At 43.8% G+C, this 21,211-nt stretch overlaps 1 protein-coding gene across 9 annotated transcripts in view; it reads right to left on the reverse strand.

The window, feature by feature from the left end:
- NIN (ninein) overlaps window positions 1-21,211 on the reverse strand; it is a 93,045-nt gene that overhangs the window by 66,430 nt on the left and 5,404 nt on the right. For all 9 annotated transcript variants that reach the window (XM_031453690.2, XM_031453702.2, XM_031453691.2 and 6 more), the window contains exons 3-4: window positions 17,119-17,322; window positions 6,657-6,738 (exon numbers count right to left, since the gene is read on the reverse strand). In XM_031453690.2, coding sequence (XP_031309550.2) covers window positions 6,657-6,738; window positions 17,119-17,301 — 265 coding nt within the window. In that variant the 5' untranslated portion in view covers window positions 17,302-17,322. The remainder of the gene's footprint in view (window positions 1-6,656; window positions 6,739-17,118; window positions 17,323-21,211) is intronic.

Genomic DNA, 21,211 nt, shown 5'->3' on the forward strand with positions numbered 1-21,211 from the left:
GAGGGAGAAAAAGGAAGGGATGAGGAGGGAGATGTCCTAGGGAGCGGAGGGAAGAGGCCAGGAGAGAATGAACAACATAAAAAAGACACCTGGAAAGCCTTCGGACATTATCTGCCATTTCTTCTGCCTCCCAGGGTGCCCCCCATCTCTGTGGGGGCGGGGCATCAGCAGGCAGGGGCCTCACCCCACACTCCTGTGGGCACACAGCCCTCCCCTAGGCACCATGCTCACCCACCATGCCTCTCTCCTCGGATCTCCACACCACATGCACATGTTCAGGGGAGGCTCATGGGTCCTCCCTGGATGCAATGACAGAATTTTAGGAGGAGCCTCCACATCCATTCTCACCAACTTGAGTGATGTCTCCTGCTGGAATACAGGGGCTTCTGCACAAAAGTAATAGGGTGGCTCTGATTAGGCCTGCCTGGAAGGGAAGATTTGAAGGGAAGGCTAGCCCTCCTCGAGGGGGTGGACGGGTGCAGCCCAGCAACCTCAGGCTGACTGGTCTGACAAGTCTACCTAAGCCCTAAAGCAGGTGAAGATCAGTTAACAGGAAGAACTCTGAGCTGATGATGATGATGTGAGAGCTGCCCAGCCTCTTCCGGGAGGACCAGTCTGCCGCTCCCTGTCCGAAGGCCCTGCCTGCATCTTGAGCTATTTTGGGGAAGAAGGTAGAGAGTCACTTATCACCTAACTGAATCCCCCTCATTGTTCAAGGCTCAACTCAAAACTCAATTCTTTCAAGTAACTGCTTGGCACAACTTTCATGAAACCTTTTTTTCTGGGAATTTAGTGAAACCCATGCTGTTGAGTTTCCAATTTAATAATGATGCTGGTCATATTTTTCTAAAAGCATTTTATATGTTAGAATGACCTAGCCAGCCAGACTGAATGCTTTCCAGGGCAGCAGGGCTTCATGGAAAGAGCCTGTGGGCTGTGGATTCAAATGGACCTGGACCTCGGTCCTTATCAAGGCCAGGAGTACTTAACGTCCTCAGGCTGAGTCTCCTCATTGGGAGGAAGGGAAAACAGCAGGAGCTCCGAGGGGCAAGGTCACGGCTCTCTCAGGGAGCTCCTGCCCTGGAAGCTCCGGCCACACCCCACTGGGTCCCCCCTCCCGGACTCCTGGGGGCCAGCGGTGGCCTGGGACCAGCGGAGCAGAATCAGGGAGAGTCTCACCGCCCCCAGCCATGCAGCAGATTCCTTGACCTCGTTTGCTGCGATGGGTAAGATTACTGGCAAATGCAGTGACGCGGTCCAGCGCATCATCTCAGAAACTGCAGCTGCCTCTGTCTCACTCCTGCCCTAATCTTCTCCTCGTCATCTCCTGTCCCTTCATCAGTCAGCTGACATCAGAGGACACACCAGTTCTCTAAGACTCCCTGTAGAAAACTATCAGTTTCTTGCCCCTGGTTTGGACACCTTCTCACACACTGGAATTGAAATAAACTGACATCAGCACAACTTCCAGGCAAACAGTTTCATTATCAAAATCCTTCCCAGCCTATTTAATTTTAAATAACAGGGGTATCTCTCTCTCTTTTTTAAACATATACACATAATATTTTTATAAAAAGAGTGCCTTCCTACTCTCTGTAAAATCATAACAGTAAGTGTCCTACAGCATAGTGGGATAGCGGCTTAGTCTCCGATTACAGATACACCATCCTTTGCGTAACCAATACGCTGCAAATACTTACGCTTTATATATACATGTATTTTTTAAATTTTACTGTTTTAAATGACTGTCCTTAACGCACATTTTTGTGCACATCCACAATTATTTCCATAGCATAAAATCAGAGAGTGCCATTGATTAGCCAAAGGCACTTATAGTTTTTGGTGCTTCCCGTTTTACATAATTCCAGGAAGGTCCTATCATCCTACGTGACCACCAGTGGGCACGAGTGTTTCCAATTCCCTCTGACCTGAGGAAATGAACCTTCACACTGTCTTTTTTTGGCAGGGGGGAGGTAACTAGGTTTATTTATTTATCTATTTATTTTATTTATTTTTAATGGAGGTACTGGGGGTGAACCCAGGACTTCATGCATGCTAAGCACGTGCTTTACCACTGGGCTATACCCTCTCCCCCACCTCACATTGTCTTTTGATGGTGGTGGTGGTTAATGGTAGTGATTTTACCTTGCTTTCAACTTTTGAAGAAATTTTCTGGTCCTCACTGTTAGCATCTCATATATACCAAGGGAACAGGGAACTAAGTTCTTACTTATCTCACTCAACCAGAAAGAGGACAAGAGAACATGCCTGATGGGCCATCGGGTGTGTATCTCCTAAAAACAGGGCCCTCAGCCAGAGTTCAGGCCTGACCCAACTCTGAATACAGTTTGAAACACAAATCTTCAATCACTGTAAAATCGGGATCTCGCCCGCTGTCTGGTCATAAGACCTGCTTCAGTGGACACTTGCTGAGTGAATGAAGAGATAGGTGTTTGTTATATTTATAGCTTCTCCAAAATATAAGGAAAATAACTCGAAGTAGGGCAGTTCCCGGAATCAGGAACATTTATGACCCAAAACCCTCAATCATCTGCACTGAAACCATGCCCTCCCTGCCTTATTTTTCTAATGATTTAGCTTTTCCAAACTTGAGTTTTCCCTCCCAGATAAACAAAGGAAAGATAGTCTACATGAGCCACGTCAGGGAAAGAAGGGGCTTTCGGCTTTATGCTAACATCTACCACAGAGCAGAAATCTAATGCAAGATGCATCAAACAAGGACAAAACCTCTGGGGAGCAGATCCGGACAGCATGCTGATACCATGTAGCTTAGAGTCTGTGCCAGTATTTCCACTACAAAAATCCTACAGCCCAAAGCTACAGCAAATTGAATAAATAATAATAAAGTTGTTGTCCCTCCCTTAGTCTAGGAAAATAACTTAAACATTAAAGTGTACATATAGAAACAAGGAAGCTCTGCCACCAGCAATGCTGATCACTCTGGAATTGACACAGGACTCCCGACATCCCCAATCCATTTCTCTGCCCTTATCTGAATTTCAGTGTTTTTCACTGTGTTGCTGTTACTGTTGTTTTTGTTGCTTTTTAGGGGAAAATCTCTCTCCTAAGAGTCTTAGAAGCAAGAGCATCGGAGTTAAAAAGATGCTGAAAACCATCTAGTCCACACCCTTTAATTTTAAAAATAAAGAAACCGTATCTCAGAGAAGTTATAAATGGCAGAACCCAAGACTATGGAACTAATGACAATTCCATCTCCTCTCAAATCCCATGATAGCTTTGCTTTTGTATGATTTATAAAGAACTGCCTTTTATTAGAAGAATATAATGGCATAAAATACACTGGGCATTTGTCCTTAGGAAGCAGAAATTTACGGTGTCAGTTTATGTTGGGTAAAATCTTACGGAAGCACAAAGCAAGCTTTTTTCATAATGTAGATGTCATTCAGATATTTGGAGACAACACAATTGAATCTTGGAGCTAAATGGATTTTAAGCACTTTCCAGTACAATTACCTTCACATATGAGGTAACCAAAGACCACAGAGGCTGTGATTATAAGGCCACCCAATGAGAGGGGCAGAGCCAGCATTTCATAACTGCTGGCTGAAGGGTCTTTCTACCACATCAAGCTGGATTTTCTATATAGTCAGGTGCAGCATCTGATATTTTTGACTTATACAAATCTTATAAAGTATCAATTCATGACCCATTCGGTGCCTAAGGCTGTGCACTCTGACCCCCCTATTTTTGCCGTCACTTTCCATTGTTTAAGGGTAATCCTTTCTCTCCAAGTCCAGTAGGCCTGCTGATTTCAAAAGGCAAGACAAAAACGCCACAGCCCTGGCCCCTTATTGTAGAAGATGAATTAAGTACAGATCAGCCACATAATGCTGAGGACACAGGCGTCCCTGTCAGTGCTGATCAGGTGAAGCTTGCTCTTACTCCCTCCTTTCCTCTGCCTCGGGCCACTGGTCAGAACCTTTCTGGCCGGGCTGTGCTGACAGGACTGGGTTGCCCCCAGCTCACCCATCTGAGGGTCAGCATCTTTACACCAACGCCTCCTGGAGCCCAGCCCTGGGTGACACAGCATCAGCATCTTCTCTGCTGTGATTTGTGAGACTTCAGTTAAGCAACATCCCTCTTTCGAGCCTCAGTTCGCTCATGGATAAAACGGCAGCGTCCGCGCCAGCCCAACAGCCACGCAGCCTGGGATTTAAGGGGTAGTTATCTTCTGCAAGGGGAGGAAAGGGGGGAACTCAGGGGCCTCTCAATGCACAGAACTTGAGTCCTGACCTTTCCTGCTCTGTCTCCCGCCAGCCAAGCCAGGCAGCACGTGGGGTGGAGTCACGGGGCAGCATGAGTGGGAGAACGTTTGAGGGAAAGAGATGTGTGATCCCCAGAACAACTGGAAGGGCCAGGGAGTGACAGGCAGGAGACAGAGACACTCAGGAACAAAGAAGGGATGACTCCCAGGCTCAGATGAGATCAAACTCTTAAAGCACAGGCTTAATCCTAGATTCTACTGGGTCAAGTCAAACCTCAGGGGAGTCCCACATATGCTGGATGAAATGATATCAATACGAACTTGGCTGCCTCATTACGCTGATTAGGGGCAGCTCTGTGACAGAGGTTCACTGCAACCCACCCAAAGGATGGAGCACACAGCGAACTATAAAATCCTTCTGCCCGTCGCCCTGGAAGACTTGTCCAAATCATGGCCTCGGGCTAAACAACAGTAACTGTGAAACCAGCGTCTGGAGCTGGAGCTGGACTCACAAACCCACTTCCTGGCTGCCAGCAGGCTGGGCCAGCCATCATCCACCTCCTCATCCTACTCTCCTATTATTCACATCCCAACACTGCACAGTTCCAAGGGCATCCTTCGCATTTGTGGTTATCATCAATTCTTGTATTTATTATGTCAATTTTCGGGCAAGTAACAGTACAGATTTTGAAGAAAGGGCAGCAAAATGATCCCATGGACTAGTGGCAGGGCTGCCTATCCCAAACCCGCAGACACCCCATTACAGGCACAGAGACGAACACTGAACTTAAGCTTATGGTACCTACACTCATATTAACTAAAAGGGGTGGGGTGGTGTCACCAGAGCTCTAGTCAGGGTGCCTAGATCTCACACACTATTGTTATCAAGATGACAACCTTAAAAAAGGAAAACTACCAATAACATGTGAGGACCACTCCCCCGCCATAAGCACAAAAGTCCATGTTCCAGCAGTGGTCACCCACAGAAATTTTACTTTTAGTATGGAAAATCTCTAGAATGCAACAACCTCCCTCCCAGGCCCACTGGGGGCTCTTAGAGAGCTCTGGCAAACTCCAGAGTTGACAATAACCTTCCTAGTGGTGGTCACCATTAGCAAAAAGGGGGAGGTGCAATCTGGAATCCAAAGCACTGCTAAATGCAGAGTTCACACATGTGACACAAGTCTGCAGCGCTGCGGAGGGGACAGGGAAGAACTGAATGAGCGGTGAGGGTAAGAAATGAGCTCCCAGCCGGGCTTCTCCTGCACAGGTCACCCTGCACGACTCCTTGTAGTGACAGTATGTTAATGATTTCACTTCAGTCTCAAAACTGGACCATAGTTTTAGTGTCCTCTTTTTTTAAAGTCATGGAGGTTTATTGAGGTAGAGTTTACATAGAGTAAATTTCACCCTTGTGGTGAGCAATTCTGTGGGTTAGAAAAGCTCGTAAAATCTGTAGCTACCATCACAATCAAGTTATTAACAGTTTCATCACCTCCAAAATTCCCTTGTGCCATTTTATAGCCAACCTCTAACTTTAGCCCCTGATAGCCATGGATTTTTTTTTTAATAAAACCAGACTGTCTTATGATATAAATTTCAACTATTTTTAGACTTCCCCTTAAATATTTACCCTATTTAATTGACTCTAAAACATAACCTGCCCCCCTCCGCACCCCACCCTCAGATTTGAACATTCTGAAATAATGAGGTGTCTTACAATCAATGACATTATAATTAGGAAGAATTTTTCTTCTTAGAGATATATAAAACAATGATGGGTCATAATTTATGGTGCCTTTACAAAAAAAAAAATCAGTGAAATACAATATCAAGTTTTTCATTTCATACCATTCATTGAATACTTACTATGTGCTAGGCATCCGACCGGGCCCTAAAAATACTAAAAGAGACAACATGGTCCAAAAGGAACCACCACTTGAGAGGAGGAGCTAGAAAAACAATTGCCATAAAACATGATAATCTCGATAACAGAGGGTGTCTGCCTCACTAGGACTGAATAAAATTATCTCTACGCTGGCCACCCTTCTTCTTTCAGACAAAATCCTCCCCAATTCACATTGCTCCAGGTTCACAGGAAAGGAGGACAGAGGGAGCTCCACGCTGCTCACTCCAGGAATGAGCTACGGCCACACCATCTGACACATCGCCTGGGAACAATCCAGTTATTTCTTCCATGATTCGCTCTTGTGGTGGAGAAGTCTCATCTTAGTGCATCACAGCTGCAAGGCTTTTACGACAATGTCAAAGGACAAGACACTGAAAATAACTGCTCAATCTAAGGGAGGCAGATGCCCCAAATCTTTTACAGACATGCTTCCAGGTCCCCAAATTCTTCCCTGGACAACTTTGAAAGTGGAATAAAGAGAAAAAAAGTTAATGTCCTTACCTGGTTCTTGAAAGTGTTCTTCATTTGATAGCGTTCTAGACAGGATAAGGATTAATGCTTCTTTAAACTGGTCAAAATGCACCTAAAAATAAACAATTCAAAATCAATTCAAAATAGTTTCCACAGCCTTAAGGAAGCAAACCCACCTACAAGGTTTCAGAGCCATTTGTTGGCATCCTGACAGCCTCAATGTAACCTGAGTCACATAACCTGTTTTTGTTCCATTTTTCCTTCGTTTCTCTCAAGCACTGAAGAGAAAACAGGCTGATCATTTCTGACAAACCAGTGTCACAAACACTAATATCAAATATTTATTCAACCCTGAGGGGGGAAATGACACAGCAAAACCCTCTTTATAAACTCAGAAAAAAACCCTCTTTATAAACTCAGAAAAAGATAGGTTTTGAACCCTTAGCTCCTTTTATTTTTCTGAACAAGACCAGAAGAAAAAGATGTTAGGTTAGATATTAGGAGAAACTTCCCAAGTAAACGATCCTTTGTTACAATGTCCCAAAGACGCTTTCATCTCTTAAGACATTCTAGAGAGGAGTAAGCTATCTTTCAGGATGACTTGAATAGCGTCTTGCCTGAGGCAGGTATGTAATATTAATCTCCCAAGGCCCCTATAAACAAGCAGAAATCAATAGCAAAGACAAAGGATAAAAGAACCCTTGGAAACATTCTCCTGAATTCTTAAAAATACAATTACCCTGACTGAAGTAGGAAGGAACGTGAGTTTTACTTAATACTCAGTTAGAATTGGGATATTATTTTGGTTAAAAAGGTAAAATCATTTTCTTTATGGCCAAGTATATTCTTCCGTAACTTAAATTTATGTAATCTCACCGTGGGGCAGAAGGGAGAGATGGTTTTTCTTCCTACCATAATTCTAGTTTGATAACGTGGCACCTATTATACAGAAGCCTCTATGTAAATACAAAGTTGGTAAATTTATCATCTTTGCTGCTGTGGGTCTCTTTGGACATCATTACAAAACATTGCCTAGAGGTTTCAATATAAGGGCCAGATAAAAACCACTTTCGAATTAAATTTGAAAAAGTAGCAAACCTCATTAGTTATCTAAACAATAAAAGAAAGAAATCATATCTTATCCACGCAAATCAATGCAAAGGAAGGAATCCACTGAGATGCGTATGTCATGAAATCGTACATGCTTGCAATTTACCACACTCTCCATAATACGTGATTTCTCTACCACATTCATTTTGATTACTTGAAATTGCTTTCCAAAATCATATTCCTTTAGATCACACAGACTAAAAATCAGCATATTTATGGAGCCAGAGCAGAAGTCTGTTAAGAGAGGGAGGGTATCTGCTAAGGAGCCAAGGTGGTACAATCAGTGAAAGATTAAAAGATTGTAGAACTATAAACTGTGCTAATTAGGTTTTATGGCTGACAAATCACTGAAAAGCCTTAGGGAGGGAGGGAGGCCCAGTCCTGCCAGAGTCAGACATGGGCTTCAGGCACTGTGGCATCAAGCTTCAGATATTAGGGGCAAGGCTGTCTTCCTAATCAGCCAACCCATAAACATCACATACGCAAGCCTCTCCCACTCAGGTGCATCTCCCACCCCGGCATCAACTACTGCTTACCAGAATCATGCCTTCCTCTCAGGGTGGGCAGTTGAAGGGTTAGAGCGCAGTCTCTCTGCTGCAACCACCTGACTCAAGGTCCTGACTCTGGCTCAGCCACTCACTTCCAGCTGTGAATTGGCTAAATTACTAAACCTCACTGAGCTTTTGTTTGCTTGTCTTTAAAAATGGGGCTATCTAACAACTAAAGTTTATGATTCATACAACAGGTCTTTATCGAGCAACTGCTATGTGCCAGGCCTCACTAGGATGGAGCGCATATTCTCAGGAAGTGTCCTGGGGGTCAGGTGGGTACTGTGCTAAGAGCACAGCACAGATTTTATGCTGTTGGCACCACCACCTCCTCACAGCGGCTTGAGGAAGTTAAAATGAGAGTTGTGTAGGTGTCTAGAGCTTCCTGGGACTTGGCAGGCACTCAGGTAGGTAGTTGACATTATAATAGGAACAGTAATGGGGGTGACTGTTCTCACCACCTTTACAGAGAAACGGGGCCGTATTTTCAAGCAAAGCAATGGGGCTGTGAGAGTAACCAAGCAAGCCAAGTCGGGGACGTGGGGTGACCGCAGAGGCCCAGGAGCGACCCCCCACCCCCACCCCGGATCTGTGCAGCTGCCGGGCATCAGAGGAACTGATCCAGTCTGCCGTGCTCAGGGGCCCCAGCTCTGCAGTTCTCCTCTCTCAGGGAGCCCGTGAAGCTGGAGTCTCTCATTGCCACAGTTAGTGAGTCGAACAGAAGGGGGCTCCTGTTTCAGAAGGGAGGCGCTTGCCTTGAGATTTTCAAATCCTTTCCATTTGACTCTGCGGGTCTCTGCTGGGGCTTGTCAAGGTGTTAGTTTTGCTAGAGGTCATTGGAAAGAGCACTTCTGAATTTAGTCCAAACACAGTTCAGCTCAGTATTAGCCATGCAGGTCACTCGGGGGTCTCTGTGTCTCAGTTTTACTCCCCACTGAAAAAATGACACAGACACCTATACTCTGGAAGTTGATTCTAATCAACTTCCAAGACTGTATTAGTTATACCAGAATCAAGGGACACTTAGGCCTCACACAAACACACCCAGTTCTGAGACAGTATGAGCCTCCCTCACACAGGCAGCTTCTCTCGCGGCCTCGGTGATGGAGAGCATCACAGACGTTCGGGAAGCAAACAGCGGTGTCCAAAGCGGAGGAAGGCGTGCTCTTCTCGTGGAAAATGCCGCTGAACCAGCTCAGGAGCTATTTCCTCTCATCCTACCTGATTTACTACAAGCGTTATTTCTCCTGCTTCCCAGCCCACTACAGAGTAGAAGCAGCAACAAAAAGACAGGGCACTTCAAAGTAAGGACAAGAAGTCACTACTGACATACTTGGGTCAAGAAAAGATATTAACTATCCTCCTTCAAACAAAAATAAGCATAATTTGTTATACTTAAAAAAACTTTTTAAAAAAAGACATATGCACTTAAAACCTAATAGGCTGGGGTTATTGAGTGCTGAGGCAAGGAACTGCACGCTGCTCAATAAATCCTGGGGGTACTGCTCTTACAATACAGAAGAATAACTGATAGACCAGGACGATGCTAAGTGATCAAGAATAACTTTATGATGTTTATTATACTCTTTGGTAGGGTAAAACCTCTATAAACTTTTTTCAATCCCCAATGGTTAAATGGGGTAAGGGATTCAGTTATTTGAACATTGTATTAACGGGGGTTCTGGATAATGCTGGATAAATGGGGGTATTATTGTAGGTTCGTCCTTTCTCGGACAATTGGCCATTTGACTCACTCACATCCATGAGGCGTCCCTCCTTAGAACTGAGGGAAAGAGACTCAGAGAAGGCCTGTGTCCCGCCCAAGGCCACACGTCTTGAAGTGACAGAGTTACTTGGAGAACCAGCCCTTCTGACTGGACTCATCAAAGTCCAGCCACCCTGCCTGCCCCAGGCCCACTCCACTCCTGGTCTGACCTCTCAGGGAACTCCCTCTGCTGTTCTAGGTCAAATCTTTGACTTTACACAAGGCCACCAGGTGCAACACTGGACAGTGGGACTTTAGGAGACACAAGAGCATGAAAAGCCATGACCTCTGCCCTCAAGTGGTTTACCAGCTACACTCCAGATTCCAGCATGTGTCAGGGGGTGAACAGGAAGGAGAGGGGGAGGTGGTTAGTAAGCATGAGGTGGAAGCTGGTAAATGCTTTGAGAGAGGGGGGGAAAAGCTGGTAGGGGTCTCTGATAAGTAAGCATGTCCTACTAGGCCAGCAGAGGGGGAAAGAGGGCCAATTCGACTTCTCCAAGATAGCCACAGGCAGAGCTTAAAGGTTTCCATGGACTTAGGCTGTATTAAATCAGCAAAACTGTAGAAGAAAAAAGGTCTATAAATGACTATGATTATTAACCAGGAGAGACTTCATAATCCAACAACGTCCATCTCAGTGCCCCCTTCTTCCCTCACAAAAAGAATCTTAAACCCCAAACAGAAACCAGGCAAGCTGATCAAAACTGGAGCAGCTTTAAGTCCTAAATTGATCTTCATTTTCCTTCTTGCCAGGGCGTAGGCACTGGGCCTTCCACTTTAAGTAGCAGTAAATTCCGTATCTTTCAAGAGAGTGCTCTAACAGAGGCAGGTGATGGCTGTTTCCCACCAATGCTCAGGAATACCGATGGGCTGGAAAAGCCCCTCAGGGCACAGCCCAGAGCCAAACCGTGAATAAACGCCCTCTATTGTGGAGAAACGCGCGTCAGTGTGCTCACTCCGCTCAGCCCCTGTAATTTTTAAGTAGCATTTTTCTCCTCCAAGGGAGCTTTACTATTGTAGTTTGTTAAAATTGAGAAATCTTCACAAATATACAATGCAATTAAATCTCACATGGTAACTAGCTTCCGAGCCATGCCTCCCTTGGTTGGTACCCCTTCATTTGAATAATAATTGCTGCCATTCATTTTACAAGCATCCCTGTATCTCGTTTGCCTCAAAGGGCAGTTTGCAGCAACGGGAAAATTACATGACTGACTAAAAACACACATGACATTTAAACTAAATTAACAGGAAGGCCAGTCAAGTCTGATATTTTTTGACATCTGTCATCAGTGCTTAATAGAAATTTACCTCATCATTTTTCCTCTCCAGATTTCATAGGAATGCTCTATGAGAAACACAACTTGCCTTTCTGAAAAAAGAACTGAAGCACCGTATCGAAAACAAATGCTATTTCAAACCACAAGAAAGAAAAACCTGCAACAGGAAGTAGAATAAGGAACTTAACGTTGCATAAAATCATCTCATGCAATCACGGAGATCAGATGCACACGGCTGCCCCATGTGTGCAGGTAGCGCTTCACACAGACCCGAGATGAGAGGACTCAAGTCAGCGTTCAACCAAGTGAGCTTATTAGACCAGACAAAGGCCCACGTAACTATCATCACAGTTAGGAGGTTTGTGTCTATTAATACAAAGGGAAATCAAAGAAAGAACGTTAGAAACACGAAGTGTTAGTGGAAATGGGCATAGAAATACGGACTCACCAGAAGGTCAATGGAGAGAAAAGTAACGTTTACAGCGCTGGGCAAAGAGAAATGACAGAAGAACAAAGAGACGTGGTTTCATAATGAAAGACACAGTCATGAAATGTTTTCTTCTAAATACAGCATTTGCGGTATTGCAGCTCAGGACTTAATTTACTGCAGACAACGTGGAGAGAGGCAAAGGCCATTTTAAAAGGTGGATTTGTAAAATCTAAAGTGACCTTATGAGGTTGTACTCCAAGACGGATGCAGGGAGTCCTGCCTATGGATAGAAACGGATACAAACCACTACCACACAAGAGAGTTTCCAGTCAGTCCATTCTCCCCTTTAATGAGCGTCCTCAGAAAATCATCCCTGGGAAGTCCACTATTTCTCAAAAACCCATGCTCGGTGTGTAAGGGATGGAGGAGGGGAGTGTACAGAAAGATGCAGAACGCAGTAGTTAACTGTGTGCCTGGCTCTATGACGAGCCTTTGGCACACACAGTCTAAGTCACCCTTACCACAATCTTATAAGGAGGGCATTATTTTTCCCATTTTACTGATGAAGAAACTGAGGCTCAGCAATTTGCACACATGGCTAAAATGTGGCAAGAGTCAGTACCTGAATGCAGGTCTAACTTGAAAGACTAGGCTCCAGCAGCACATTGCATTGTCTCGACGTGGCAGGGGCTGGGGTGGGCTGCAGGGGATGGAGAATGAGATTTATTTCTGCATATGTGGAGGCTGAGGAGGCTGTGGAGAGATGCGTTCATATTCGGGGCCTGGGAAGTCTGGGTTCCCAGCCTGGTGCTGCTTTAAACAGTTTGCCTGACCTCAGACAAGTCACTGTACTTTTCCAAGCTCTGGGTTCCAGGTTTCTCTGTCATATAGATGAACTCTGAAGTCTAAAATCTGGAAGAACTATTAAGTCCCTTCCATCCAAACAAGAAGCTACTCATAAGAGTACGAGTGAAATACTGCAGAAACTGGAGCATCCCTGATCATAGTTGCTTCAGTGAGAGAGGTGGTCATTGCAAAAATAAAGTAGGTAGAAGAGAGGAGCCATTCAGCACTTGTTCCTATCTCCTGCTGAGAGCAGAAGCCTTCCAACAGCCCTCCCCCTTGCCCTCTGTCAGATTAGGGCTCGAGGTTCTGGCACATAAGACCAAAGTGAATTCTACAATGGGTTTGACGAGAAAGTGTTAAGAGCAGATGCAAGTCTTGCAGCGTCTTAATCAGAAGGTCTTCTTGCCTATAAATGTGAACTACAGGACCTTAGGAGTTCAAATCAACCCCAGGTGACACTGTGGTAAAGGAAAGGAGTGATGATTACATAGAGTCACAAGAGAAACATGGAATTAGAAACTGTCCCTCACTGTTTCAGGTTAAGCAGTAAGATACAGCAAAGGTTGAGACATTTAAGAGATGCAATGAGAAATGCTCCCACCTTTCTCTCTAACATGTTCAAAAAGCCCTGATCAATAATACAAAACAGGAGCATGAACATGAGGTAGTTATACACAGGCACCGTTTGACAATCGAGTGTAATTTTGCACACAGATTACAAGTCCAAATAATCACCGCCAGAAAGTACTGTATTTCTGATTCACTTTCCAAATAGCTAAAATGTATATCAGAGAAAGAAATCTTAAAAAGTTTAGTGGGGGTTGGGGTATATCTCAGTGGTAGAGTGTATGCTTAGCATGCATGAAGTCCTGGGTTCAATTTCCAGTACCTCCATCAAAACAAACAAACAAACAAACAAAACAAAAACAAAAACAACCCCAAAAAGTCCAATTGTAACCTATTTGGCTTAAATAAATAAATAAATCCTTAAAAAAAAAAAAAAAAAGCTTAATGAACTAGAAACAAACAAGCAAGCAAAGCTGCCATGTAAAATTGATTGTGACATTTATAAAAGAACCCCAAGCACTTGAAATAAAAAGTGACAAAGCTGGGTTGAATTATATATTTGTACAGTTATCAAATTATAAAACAAAAAATTACAAAGTGCCTTTGATGACTGGAGTCCACATACCTATGGGACTCTCTGGAAGCCAATGGTAAGTTCTGCTACCATGTGGCTTGTTCTGATTCTAAAAAGTGCCAAGGGCGTGAGATGCTTCAGCATCCAGACTCATATTAAAGGGTGTAGCAAGGAAACTCAGGGGGCTGTGTTGTCTCAAATTTAGTATATTCTATAAGGAAAGGAAAATGTATTTTTAAAACTGGATCTAGCTAAAGCTTCAACAAAACCAAGGCAAATTACCATCTTTATGGTCTGATTTCTAATAAAGGAGATAGAGAGACATATGGAAACGCTCCATTTAAAAGACACAAAACCAGGAAACATCTACAATCGGAACCAAGTGCTTGGATGAAACCTTGGTTCAGTAAGTGAGCTAACATGGCTCCCTTTCTTAAATGTGTGTAGTATTTACTCCCAGCACTATTCACCTGCAAGAATGTTACCTGCCCAGATAATAAGTTCCTCCGTGTCTCGAGGAATCCCTTGTCTTGGGGTCTGACCCACCTGATAGGTGCTTAACTGATGACAAAGATATGAATGGAGCTCTTTCCATAAACTAGTAGGAAACACCTACCAGCAATGTCCTCTTTCCTTCAAATCAGTGATCCACAATCTTTGGGCATTTCAAACATTTACAGAGTAACCACCATGCTCAGGGAAAGATGATTTCAAGTTACAAAGCAAAATCAGACAGATTAATTGAAACATAATTTGAGGGTAAATGGCCTATTAGTAAAATGCATGAAAATGGCAAGTGGTTTTAAGTTACTTTTCTTAACAACTGTCAAAAGAAGCATTAGGCTTCCAAAAAAAAAAAACAACAAGAAGTTATGAAAGATGGATTTGGAAATAAAAAATAACTTAGTTCAGGGGGACAATGCTTTTTAGCTTATTTCTTTTTTCAAGAAAAAAATGATTAATTCAGCCCAATTCCAATGGAGGTAAAACTTGAGGTTTTATTTTATTTAAAAATTATGCTTATTAAGTTATAAAAGAAAAATTAAAACCACAAGCATCCAGGAAGCTGGTGGATACTAATGTATCCAAAAGTCAATCTAATGGAAAACTTTAGTTCACAATAAACACAAGTTGCACCCATACCATAAGCCTAGGAGGATGCCTGACATACCAGTCACAGACAATACATATTTGTTGAATTTATGAATAGATGAATATATTTAAATTTGTCATGCTATTATTTCTTTCTCCTTTTTTTATTAAACTGAACTGCTAACCCTTATATATATTTTTTTCTACAAATACCATCTAAAAAAGAAGTGGCCTGCATTAGAAAGCACTTATAATTTTACAACTTATGATTGCTATTCAATATATCAAGAAGGTGAGAGAACTTAGAATTCTCCAGTAAAGTCTAAGGAATTTTTTCCTTACAATTTAAAATTGTAGACTATATAAGAGTATCTTAACAGCATATGGCCAAGTTTATGTGATCATCTGAGGAGAATAATTCAGTTTCATAAAAAATGCAAATCTAACAGTAGTGCATTAATTTTCACCAACCCTGCTCTCAAGACAGCCACCGGGGACTTCCCCCATGATCAACATGCATACATCTATTTAACTTTTATCACTGGCTCACTATGTAAATATCACACTATAGACCACTTAGGTATCCATTATTCACAGGCAAAGAGCAAACGTAAAAGCGGGCTGCTAGTGTCAGGTAGTTAACGAATCAATCGATAACTGGCCCCCGTTTCAGTCCGCCAACGGAGGGCAAAGATGTGCAACATCTGGAGAGCAAACTGTCCATCGGCTGCCAAGGAGCAGCCTGTTTACAGTGGAGGGTTCCATGTTGATGCTGCCTCTCAAGGAAACCTGAAGCTCTATGAAGTCTTCTCAGGCTTTAATAAGCATGAAAGCAGATCCTCTCTTGGATACTATTCCTTAGCTACCCAGAGGCCTGAGACCCCCCCAGGACCACTGTGGGAAATGCTACTCTGTGAGCTCCCCAAAGTGACTGAGATGGAGACAGAACTAAGGAACATTCAAGCCCATAACATGAGAAGGAGCAAGTGGTTTAAACCTCAAAGTTCCCATGTCTCTTGCTTTCAAAGCAAGATTTTTTAGACATCACCTGTATTCTCAAGAAGCTAATCCCCTAAAGTGACTAAAAACGGTTCTCCTTTTGCAAAAATAAAACAACAACAACAAAAAAAACCCACTTTCTTTAGGTGTGAGCTCCATTAAATGCCCCCCTCCGTGGTGTGGAGCCCGAGAGAACGTGACCCTCTGTACTTCAACTTCAGGATGATTGATGCTCCTGTCCGGCTCACGTCAGAGAGCCAGGACCCTGCACTGTATCTGAGATCTCTTGCCCAGCGTTTCCGCTAAGAGACAGTGAAAATGAAATAAGAAGGAGGTCTGGTCACTGGAATAAAGTTGAACTTCAGAGCCGCTTCCTCAATTTACACCACGTGATAAAAGCTCACAGCTACAACGCGTCAGCAATGGCAGCAACAGGGCTCCAGAAGCACTGCTCATTTTTTCTCATTCATTCAAAAGCCAGCAACAAGGTTCAACCCAAAGCCATATAAACATTCCTCTTAATTTTAATTATGAGAATTGAAGGCACAATCAGGTGGTGACAGAGCCTTCCCGGTAACAGGAAGAAGGGAAAAAAAGGACCCTGTCTCACCTCTCACTCATCTGTGCAACCTGATCTACAGCGAGCACTTGACTATTTGTTGTCATTTGTAAAAGTTAACATCGGCACACACGCACATCCCTGCTGGAAGCAAGTCGTGCTGGGTTTTCAATGAAACTGCCCTGCGTTTACTTACCCTCCTGTCTTATTTCCTGGGTAAAAGGTATAATTAATACTTTACCCTAGAAACAACCCACACAAGAAATAGCTTTATGGGGAGGACAAGTCACAACAGCAAGCTGCTCTTTCTGGGAATGGCTGTTTTCTTACTGCACTTCCCTTCTCTTCCGTGGAAATCTCAGTCCCCTCCCTTCTGTCCCAAAGATGAATGTGGAGTCCAGAAAATGATCCGCAAAGAACAAGTTGAGAATTGGAAAACATCCTCTTGTTCCCTTTTCCTCTTCTCATTTAAGATGCTCAGGACACACCTTCACTCAGAGCACAAATTAAAGCAGGCCCTCATCACCAGAGCTGCTATGTCACGCCCATTACTTTTTTTTTTTCTTTCTGTTTATCAGGTTGACAGGTAAAGGCACACACAGCCAGGATGTTAGAAACCAGTTGCAACACAGCGCGGTCTGCACCCCCCCCCATCCCTGCCTGCCCTGCGCGAGAGAGAAACCGCACCCACTTCCCACTGCCGGCCTCTTCCCAGGTCTTACCCTGCCCAAGAGGTTGTCCTGAAGCAGAGTCTCTTGCAGCACCGGGGCCACCTCCTCCAAGCTCAACATGTGGCAAAGGTCGGTGAGTTCCTCCTGTCCCAGGGACCCGGTGCCCGTGGTGTCAAAACTGTCAAACAGCTCCTTGAGTCGGGCCTCATGCTGGTCCTGCTCCGCCTCATCCATCCCATAGCCCACAGCGCTCACCTGTGCAGGACAGAGACAAGGTCGCGTGGTGGCAGCTGCTGGAGTCCGACTGCCACCCCTCAGCAAGCTGCCCCCACCCCTGCCGGCCACTTGGGAATGCTCTTATGTCCTGGTCCATCGGGACCACGCGAGGGTCAGCAGGAGAGGTAACACTGCACACCTCCCAGCGAAACCACAGGTCCCTCCAGGACCCAGCGCCAGCCAGCAGAGCTCCGGCACGGCGACCACACCGGGAGCACATCCACAAGATCCGGCGCCAGTGGGGTGACCAGAATGAGGGAGTCTCCCACGCAGAAGGGCGCCCTCCTCTCCTGCCCGGCCCTCAGGCTGGCAGCCAGTCTGTCAAACTCAAGACTGAAAGCAATTTTCTTTCTACCAGCCTATGTGGTCCAGGAGTCACAGAAGGTGAAAAGCCACTTCTGACATCCAGTCCTTTCAAATAAACTGTTAGATACAGTAGACTGCAGGACCGGAGCTTCCACGCAAGTCAGCGAGCTCCAGAAGACCTGCCAGGTGCTGCAGTCCGCCACACTGCTTCCTTTCTCTTCGTCAGCCTGGATGCCCTCGTTGTAGTCAGACCACCAGTTACAGCAGAGGCACTGGATGAACACGTCTGATACAAACCCACCTTCCTGTTTACAGGAGACCAAATGCCTCTTACACGAGTTCCTCAAAAAGCAATGCAATTAACCTCATCCGTGCAATTACATGAGGTGTGACAGGAAGAGTATTCCCTGAAGCTCGCATTAGCACCAGGGAGTTTTAGGTAATGCTTGGTTGCCTAGAGAAAGAGGAAAATACTACTCCACCTTTTCAGACAGTGAGGTTCTAAGGAGCCACAGACCACACGTGAATCACATGGATTCTCAGGACCCTCCACTATCTCCACCATCTCATCTCTGCACTCCTGGTTAATTGGTCTTCCATCTCTCTGACCCACCCCAACCCCAGGCTCTCCATTTTTCCACATTTCATGGGATCCATAAAAACATGGAGTCATCAAAATAACCTTTTTTGCTAAAAATAATTTTCATTAAATATATAGATATCATAAAAATCTATGTTCCTCATACTTGAAGATTACAATCTGGTTTTTTGCTTGCACAATAATTCACTTTTTTGTGTGTTTTTGTTTTTTATTAACAGAGGTACTGGGCATTGAACCCAGGATCTTGTACTTGCAAAGCACGCATTCTACCACTGAACTGTACCTTCCCCCCATAATTCATTTTTAATGTGTTGCGTTTTCCAGTGAAAGCCTAAAATCTTCACATCTGAAGGTACCTTCACCATGACGCAATGGAAGCCAAACACTACATACACCCTCGAGAGGGTGAGCTCAGCCATCTGAAACGAGGCTCTGAGAGCTAGCCCCTTGACTATAAAAAGCAGCACCTTTAAAAAGATATTTATCTTGCCAGTATAATTTTTTATTGTGATTAAAAACACATAACATGAAATCCACCCTCTTAACATTTGAAGTGTGCAGTACTACTGTTCACTCTACGGGCATTGTTGTACAGCTGCTCCATCTTGCCTGACTGAAACTCTATACCCACTGCCCAGCAACTCCCCCATTTCCCCCCACCCCCAGTCCCTGGCAACCACCATTCTACGTTTAAAAGCACACCTTAACTAAACCAAACCCTGGATCAGAAAACTAACTCGGAGGTGATGTCACAGGGCAGATCATTACAAACGGGAAATGTACATGTTAGGATGTTGAACACTGTCAGATCTGAAAATAAACGAGCCTTCAGTAACATAGCAGTGCTGCTCTAAGCTGGGCTGCTTTCTTTCCATGGACAACTGTTCAAAACACAACAAGCTATGAAACAGAGTCAACAACCATCCCAGGGGTTTCAGCAGAACGAGGCAGACTCAGAAGATGGATCTAAACAGCTGGGCCACTCATTAAGGAGAAGTTGTAATATTCTGGTCCAGCCTCCTGGTCTCAAAGGTCTCTTCTCCTAATTATCAGTTTTTCTATTAAGGTGCTGCTGGCTCTGGCTGCCTTCCCAGGATTGGTCTGTTAGATTAACTAATCACCATATAAATGTTTACAAAATAACTTGAGAGAGTGCTACATAAACATCAAAACACAAGAAAAGAAAAACCAAGGTGTTAAGCAAAGCAACAAAAGTGAGGAATTTAGACAAGGCCGTGGCTTGGCTAATGAGATTCATGCAGAGTCTGCCCAATTAATTCCCAACCAAGGTCAGCTGAGAATCCCCAAGAAAGAAGCTCTCGGACTCACTCTCTCAGTTCTACAGTCCTGACCAATTTCATAAAAGCTAGACTATTCTGCTTCTGCTTGATTTTGTATATTAAAAAAAAAAACTTGAAAGTGAAAGAATTCTAACACTTCCCCTTTTAAAAATTATTTTTAAGGGGTGGGGATTTGCCCATCTAAACCAATGAAAGATGGCCAGAGAACCCACAATGTTAACGTGTATCTGTTAATGCCATCCTCCTAATTTACCCTTTTCCTGTTCTCCTTTGGTAACCATAAATTTGTTTTCTATGTCTGTGAGTCTGTTTCTGTTTTGTAAATAAGTTGATTTGTACTTCAATATTTTTTAAAAAAAGAAAGAAAGGAAAGAAAAGAAACAAAACAACTCACAGTATACTGAGAAGTCCTGATCTTATCCCAGGCTTGGAATCTGATAAGCTATCACGCCCTGTTCTTTGAGAGGCACTGGCTTTTCACTAAATCAAACCTCTTTCATTTTACAGCAACTTTCCTTTTTTTCTCTCTTTATTTCATCTCCTTCCTTCCCAAGAACTGTGCTTTGTAAAATATCCTTTTGACTGAAGGGGGAAAACAGTTCCACCCTTGCAGAACAAATGATCGTATGGAAACATCCAAAAGATGTTACATATGGTGACAAGTTGTCAGTACTCTTCTGGCACAGAATGCATCTTTACTGGTTGATATTATTCTCCAAATGTTCATCAGTAATTTCATGTGCAAGAATTCTTTTTCTCCCCACGTGGCAGAAATTTCTTTAAAGGCAGGGTCCATAATTTCTGTCTTACAACTTCCCCCAAATGCACTGTCTGTTCTTTACACCAGGGACTCAGTAAACATCGCGGACTGACTTAGTGTACGGAGGTTCCCTGAGGGGAACCTTATCTTGAATAAAAGCTATAGAAACGAGCATATGAAGGCTTTGAAATGCCTATTTCTTCCATAAGCATACCTCTTTTTGCCAAGTCCACTCCCTTTTCAAAGGCATTTCCAGTCTTAGACATGACCAAGCATAAGCAGAAAGCCAGCACCCACTGCCAAACTGCACCATGTAGAGCCGCCTCAAGCTTGATTCGATGAGGTAGTAACTAAGCCAACGGATTCACACACTTCAGCTGCACTTTTGTTGTTGTTGTTATGGGATATGACTGTGGAGGAGAATCTGCACTAAAATGCTTTCCCACGTCCCTTTGTTTACAGGATGAGAATAATAATACCCATCTGGAGGGTTGTTCTGAGGGTTAAATATGGTGGCAAGAGGAGCTAATCCCAGAGAAAGTTGGCACAAGAGGGGAAGTGAGAAAACCAAGAAAATACCTGTGACTTACAAAGGAAAAGTAAACTGAAGAGGGGTAACTTGAATACAAGTCAGCCGGCCACAGATCTGCCTTCAAAAAAGCAAAACAGGAGCTGTGGAACATCATAATGCAGAAAGCAAGACTGAGCAGGGGCCACATTACACATAAAAGTAATATTATATTTATTACTAAGTGGAAATGGCAGCAGGTGATGTTCAGGGCTTCCCTGATCTTCAAAGGCAGATTGCTGATCAATTTGATGGTAAACAAAAGCAATGGCTGAAATATAGTTGAGAATTCAGAAGAAACTTTTTTTTAAACTTCTGAGCATTTACTGTAA

This window comes from Camelus dromedarius, chromosome 5 (assembly GCF_036321535.1).
Source record: "Camelus dromedarius isolate mCamDro1 chromosome 5, mCamDro1.pat, whole genome shotgun sequence".
Classification (NCBI taxonomy): domain Eukaryota; kingdom Metazoa; phylum Chordata; class Mammalia; order Artiodactyla; family Camelidae; genus Camelus; species Camelus dromedarius.